The sequence below is a fragment of the Pelophylax lessonae genome (genome assembly GCF_965119305.1).
Source record: "Pelophylax lessonae genome assembly, chromosome: 11".
Taxonomy (NCBI): domain Eukaryota; kingdom Metazoa; phylum Chordata; class Amphibia; order Anura; family Ranidae; genus Pelophylax; species Pelophylax lessonae.
Genome location: NC_138778.1, coordinates 135211969 through 135219340, shown reverse-complemented (window position 1 = coordinate 135219340; position 7372 = coordinate 135211969). Strand labels below are relative to the sequence as shown.

The 7372-nt window shown below is 38.3% G+C and overlaps 1 protein-coding gene across 1 annotated transcript; it reads left to right on the top strand.

The window, feature by feature from the left end:
- The first annotated feature begins 955 nt into the window (after window positions 1-955).
- Window positions 956-6745, top strand: LOC309566281 (glutamine amidotransferase-like class 1 domain-containing protein 3, mitochondrial). The gene is made up of 4 exons (XM_082271387.1): window positions 956-1186; window positions 4531-4702; window positions 5231-5432; window positions 6532-6745. Exons 1-4 carry the CDS (start codon window positions 1079-1081, stop codon window positions 6722-6724), a joined length of 675 nt encoding a protein of 224 aa, XP_082127513.1. The 5' UTR covers window positions 956-1078; the 3' UTR covers window positions 6725-6745.
- The last annotated feature ends 627 nt before the right edge of the window (window positions 6746-7372 follow it).

The following is a 7372-nucleotide window of genomic DNA, read 5'->3' as shown; positions in this document are numbered from 1 at the left end:
AATAATCATGCTGTCCAATCAGCATCTTGATATACCACACCTGTGAGGTGGATGGATTATCTCGGCAAAGGAGAAGTGATCACTAACACAGATTTAGGCAGATTTGTGAACACTAATTGAGAGAGATCGGCCTTTTGTGTACATAGAAAAAGTCTGAGATTTTTGAGTTCAGCTCATGAAAAATGGGGGCTAAAACAAAAGTGTTGCGTTTATAATTTTGTTCAGTGTGTGTATTTTTTTGGCACACACCAAAAAATTGGTGGCAGCTTCTTGATAAGTTATCAGTTTATACGTTTTATAGAAGGCGCCTGAAATGGAAACGCCAACCCACACTGTACTTGTGATCTTCCGTCAGCAGACTTAACACAATCCACATCCCACCTCGAAACAGACAATAGGACAAGACTGCCAATGACAGTCTGTCCGTCTCCTTCATTGAAGTACATGGAATACACATCTACGTATTGCTATGATTATTTAGGAGTCAGACTTCATGGTAACAGGCTATAGGTCTCACAGTGTAAAGTGGGATTACATTTTCATATTTCTTGAGAGATATTGTTGATAAAAATGACAGTCCCATTTTAAGTTGTCCAAACCATATTCTCAGTATCCCTTAAGTATCTGTCTCTCACTCCCAGAGATGGTGAGTACTGTCACAGTGCCATTTCATTTTTTATTTTTAACAGAAAAAGTCCAGATGAGTCAGGCCAGCTACTATTAATTATTAATTACATCCGGTAGGGAAATGGTTACTGTGAGCTATTTTCTTCCTTATGATGACTTTGCAGATGGGAAAATCCCACAAATACGGAGGAAGTGCGGAGTGCGTTTCCTGCTGGGCAGGTGTATCTCCCAGACACACCTCAGTGCCATGTATATAAAGGCGTGTCTCACCTGTCTGCCTACAGAGTCTCACCTGTCTGCATACAGAGTCTCACCTGTCTGCCTGCACAGTCTCACCTGTCTGCCTGCAGAGTCTCGCCTGTCTCTCCACACAGTCTCGCCTGTCTCTCCGCACAGTCAGCTCTTGTAGGGTGACCTTTGTCTTGCTCTATATACCGTCCTCCTTTTCATCATGTCTAAGAAGGTGGCAGTGATCCTCTCTGGATGTGGGGTGTACGATGGAAGTGAAATCCATGAATCCTCCGCTGTGTTGGTTCACCTGAGCCGGGCCGGAATCCAGGTAAGTGAAGGAAATTCTCATATGTGGTATTAGTGGATCTGGCCAGTTTGGTTGGATGGAATGAATGAATGAATGTATTTCCTGCACACTATATACTGTATAAATATATATATATATATAGAGAGAGAGAGAGAGAGAGAGAGAGAGAGAATGCATGAATAGCTTTCTATGAACAATGTATCAGCTGCTCTGTTAATAAGATGACAGTAAAATCTTCCCATTCCCGCACATTATCCTCCATCAGAGTCCTTTGGGTGTAAAGTCCCAGCAAGAAAGACAAGTGACAATGAAAGGCGATCAGCCTGATGTATTATTCTCACCTCATAGGAAGGATTGCCCGCTGGATACAATGGATGGGAATGGAATTTACAATTAGAGATCTCATAGAGGAAGAAAACTACAATAACTCTCCCCCTATAGTTACAGAAGAAGTCCAAAGATAAAGGAAAGCAGAGACATAAATATAATATAATATAATATAACATAACATAATATAATATAATATCATATAATATCATATAATATAATATAACATAATATAATATAATGTATAGAGATATATATGAAAGATGTGAGTGCGGAGTGCTGATCACAGTTGGGCACGGTGTCTCCCGGGGGAATGAATCATCCCAGCACTATAAAAATGAAGACAGGAAACAAACTTTCTCTGACTTTGTTACATAATTACGGATAATCTGGTAAAAAAAAATTTACAAGTCCATCCAGTTCAACCCACAGAGAAAAAAAAAAACGCTATTTACACACTCCCATATACTGTACACCCTCCTATATACACACTCCTATATTAGCAATCTAGTGAGCTGGCCAGAACCACCTCAGGAGGGAATCTATTCCACATTTTACAGCTCTTACTGTAAAGAATTAACAACTACAAGGCACAGAGAAGGGGGGGTACAGCTACTTACTATGGGAGGTTTCAGTTGGATCTCCAACCCCCTCCCACTGACCGTCTAGTGTGACTGAGGAAAGCCCTATGGATATAATATATAATATATAATAATATATAAATAATATATTAGATACAATATGTAGTAATATATATAATAACGGATATAAAAATTGATATAATTATATAATAACGGATATTGGGAATATAATATTAGATATACAGTAATATGCAATAAAGGATATAATAAATAATAATGGATTCAATATATAATATTAGATACAATATGCAATAATATATATAATAATGGATATGATAAGGAATAGAATATATCATATTAGATACAACATATAATAATGGATATAATAATGAATAAAATATATATTATTAAATACCATATGTAATAATACAGTATATAATATATAATAATGGATATGATAATGAATACAATGTATAATATTAGATATAATATGTAATAATGGATATAATATATAATAATAAATACAATATGTAATAATACAGTACATAATACATAATAATGGATATGATAATGAATACAATGTATAATATTAGATATAATATGTTATAATGGATATAATATAAAATAATAAATACAATATGTAATAATACAGTACATAATACATAATAATGGATATGATAATGAATACAATGTATAATATTAGATATAATATGTAATAATGGATATAAAATATAATAGTAGATATAATATTATATACAATATGCAATAATGGATATAAAATATAATAATATATATAACATTAGACACAATATGTAATAATATATAAAATAATGGATACAGACACATTGTAAGGGAGGGAAGCGTTCAGCTCAGAGATCTATGGGGCCCCAGATATAAGGAATGATATCCAATAGGGGGGTAGACCTCCAAGCACCCCATACAGGCATAGTTTGGGGATTAGGGGCCCCGGAGAGCCAATCAGATCATGAAGGAATTGGACAATCTGTTTCAAGGAAGTCCCCATAGCATACCCCATGGAGCGCCTATAGAGGACATAGTGGACCAGCTGATTCTGTTTCATTTTTTGAGGCGGTCCTCATAGGAAGTCCTCTGATGTCACACTCCACACCTTATGACATCATTACAAAGTGAAAGTGAAATCCCAATATTTGTCCTCTGCAGCCATTGTTTGTAAATAAAGTTACACTTGTTTTGTTACATTCCGTTCCCACCTGTCCTGCCTCTCATATGATTGGTTTGTGTATAATGTGCTGCCGGGCAGAGAAGAAGATGGCCGACACCCTGCAAGGTCTCCTGAAAATGTAACAAATAAAAGAAAGTATCACCGAGAGCGAGAATACCGATCCAATCACCTTCCAGCCAAATCCACCCCAAACCAAACATTTATTATATCACCAATTCACCAATGTGACAGCTGCATTACTTTTCTGCTTTAGGCTTTCTTTCCTTTATTTCCATCTTTTCATTTTGTTCTGGAGAGAGAGCTGGAAACAATGTAACTGATAGGAGTCAGCACAGGAAGTGATCGGATCTCTGGCAGGATCAATGGGGCATTTCTTCTACTTACTGACCTGATATAAATAACACATTGAATGGGATAGAGAATAGAATGAGGGGATAAATAGAGGAGGGCAGTGTCCGGGATACATCCCCCTATACATTGTGTGTGAGGAGGATGAGAATGAGGATTATAAGGATGATGGTGAGGATGAAGATGTTGATGATGGTGAGGATGCGGATGATGATAAGAAGGATGATAATGATGAGAATTTTGATGATAGTGATGATGATGAGGATGATAATAATGATGATGATGAGGATGATAATGATGATGGTGAGGATGATGAAGATGAGGAGGTGAAGGATGATGATAATGATGATAATGATGGGGATTATGAGGATAATGAGAATGATAATGATGAGGATGATGATGAGGATGATGATGGGGATTATGATGATAACGAGGATGATAATGATGAGGATGATAATGATGATGGTGAGGATGATGAAGATGAGGAGGAGAAGGATGATGATGATAATGATGGGGATTATGATGATAATGAGGATGATAATGATGAGGATGATAATGATGAAGATGAGGAGGAGAAGGATGATGATGGTAATGATGGGGATTAGGATAATAATGAGAATGATAATGATGAGGATGATAATGATGATGGTGAGAATTATGAAGATGAGGAGGAGAAGGATGATGATGATAATGATGGGGATTATGATGATAATGAGGATGATAATGATGAGGATGATGAAGATGATATTGATGATAATGATGAGGATTACGATGATAATGAGGATGATAATGATGAGGATGATGATGATTCCGTTCCTCTTCAGTGTATTTGGGAGTCATTGCCTGTTATTGGAATGTTCTTCCGGTCTCTATGTACTAACAGTCGGTGGTGTTCTCACCCGCAGTATGTGATCTTCGCCCCGAATATCGATCAGATGCATGTGGTGGACCATGTGAAGGGACAACCCACAGAGGAGAAGCGCAATGTACTCACAGAGAGCGCCCGCATCGCCCGAGGGAACATCTCCGACCTGAAAGATCTGAAAGTCAGCGAATTTGGCGCACTGATCATACCCGGTATGGTGGCCAATTATTACATCCAGAAATTGCCACATTACATGATTATCATTGGCAGAGACCATGAGGGGAAATCCAATATATTACAGTTGTCACCAGACCAGGGAGTGATGGGAAATTCCAATATATTACAGTTGTCACCAGAACAGGAAGTGAGGGGAAATGCAATATATTACAGTTGTCACCAGAACAGGAAGTGAGGGGAAATGCAATATATTACAGTTGTCACCAGAACAGGAAGTGATGGGAAATTCCAATATATTACAGTTGTCACCAGAACAGGAAGTGAGGGGAAATGCAATATATTACAGTTGTCACCAGAACAGGAAGTGAGGGGAAATCCAATATATTACAGTTGTCACCTCACCAGAACAGGAAGTGAGGGGGATCTTCCCATGAGGACACTTACAGTAGAAAAACAAACCCTTCTCTACTCCCAAATCTACAAAGGATGAAATCTTTGGTTTTATTATAATAAAAGTATAATGTGATCAGAAGGCTGATTGGTGCCTATTTTTTGTCCTTCAGGTGGTTTTGGTGTCGCTAAAAATTTGTCTACATGGGCTGTGCAGGGGAAGGACTGCTCCGTTCTGAAACCCATCGAGGAGACGATTAAAGCTTTCCATGCCGGCAAAAAGCCGATCGGTCTGTGCTGCATCTCCCCGGTGCTGGCTGCAAAACTCATCCCGGGATGTGAGGTCACCGTGGGCTGTGACACAGAGTGTGAGAAGTACGTCAACCTTCGTTCTCTATCTCTATGATTCTTCATCGTTCTCTATCTCTATGATCCTTCATCGTTCTCTATCTCTATGATCCTTCATCATTCTCTATCTCTATGATAACTCATCGTTCTCTATTTCTATGATCCTTCATCATTCTCTATCTCTATGATCCTTAATCATTCTCTATCTCTATGATCCTTCATCGTTCTCTATCTCTATGATCCTTCATTGTTCTCTATCTCTATGATCTCTCATTGTTCTCTTTCTCTATGATCCTTCATCGTTCTCTATCTCTATGATCACTCATCATTTTCTATCTCTATGATCCTTCATCATTCTCTATCTCTATGATCACTCATCATTCTCTATCTCTATGATCCTTCATCATTCTCTATCTCTATGATCCTTCATCGTTCTCTATCTCTATGATCCTTCATCGTTCTCTATCTCTATGATCCTTCATCATTCTCTATCTCTATGAACCTTTATCATTCTCTATCTCTATGATCGCTCATTCTTCTCTATCTCTATGATCCTTCATCGTTCTCTACCTCTATGATCCTTCATCGTTCTCTATCTCTATGATCCTTCATCGTTCTCTATCTCTACGATCACTGATAGTTCTCTATCTCTATGATCCTTCATCATTCTCTATCTCTTTGATTGCTCATTGTTCTCTATCTCTATGATCCTTCATCATTCTCTGTCTCTATGATCCTTCATCGTTCTCTATCTCTCTAATCCCTCATCGTTCTCTATCTCTATGATCACTCATAATTCTCTATCTCTCTGATCCCTCATCGTTCTCTATCTCTATGATCCTTCATCGTTCTCTATCTCTATGATCTTTCATCATTCTCTATCTCTATGATCCTTCATCATTTTCTATCTCTATGATCACTCATCGTTCTCTATCTCTATGATCCTTCGTTGTTCTCTATCTCTATGATCCTTCCTTGTTCTCTATCTCTATGATCACTCATCGTTCTCTATCTCTATGATCCTTCATCATTCTCTATCTCTATCTCTATGATCCTTCATCATTCTTTATCTCTATGATCCTTCATCGTTCTCTATGATCACTCATCATTCTCTATCTATATGTAGATGGCCACACGCCGGGACCGCTGGAGCTATTAAAGAACTTGGCTGTAAACACGTAAACAAGCAGGTGAATGAGGTCCATGTGGACACCAAAAATAAACTGGTCACCAATTGCGCCTTCATGAGCAACAGTCCGCTGCACCAGATCTATGATGGCATCGGGGAAATGGTTAAAGCTCTTCTGAAGCTTCTTTAACCTAAAGCAGGAAATCTGGAGCCGAAAGTGTTACGGAGTGTCAGTATTGTGATAAGATTGTCACCTGTTCAGTGTGGAGACGTTATTTATTATTATTCAGAAATAAAGTGTGATATCATATATACAGTATAGAACCCTCTCATGTCTGTTTTCTGAGGCCTCACTCTGGGTGTTTAGGGTGGAAATGGGACAGTAATTAGATATTTGTGGGGAAGAAGACGGAAATTTTACTTCAAGTACATAAAAAAGAAAAGTATTTTTTATTGATAAAGCCAGAAATCCATTGAAAGATGTAGCTTCCCTTCCTGTCCTGAAAGTGAAGAGATATCCCCCAAAGTGAGGGGACATCTCCTAAAGTGAAGCGACATCTTCCAATGTGAAAAGGCATCTCCCAAAGTGAAGAGACATCTTCCAAAGTGAGGAGACATCTCCTAAAGTGAAGCGACATCTTCCAATGTGAAAAGGCATTTCCCAAAGTGAGGGGTCATCTTCTAAAGTGAAAGGACTATTCCCAAAGTGAGGGGGCATCTCCAAAAGTGAGAGAACATCTCCCAAAGTGAGGGGAAATCTTCTAAAGTGAAAGAACTTCTCCCAAAGTTAGGGGACATCTCCAAAAGTTAGGGGACATTTTTCAAAGTGAGGGGACAT

What these genes read in the sequence shown, in the direction of transcription:
- LOC309566281 (XM_082271387.1), top strand. Translation starts at nt 1,079, where the DNA reads ATGTCTAAGAAGGTGGCAGTGATCCTCTCTGGATGTGGGGTGTACGAT. An exon ending in TGAGCCGGGCCGGAATCCAG is followed by an intron (nt 1,187 to 4,530) that starts GTAAGTGAAGGA and finishes TCTCACCCGCAG; the next exon opens with TATGTGATCTTCGCCCCGAA. An exon ending in TGTGACACAGAGTGTGAGAA is followed by an intron (nt 5,433 to 6,531) that starts GTACGTCAACCT and finishes ATCTATATGTAG; the next exon opens with ATGGCCACACGCCGGGACCG.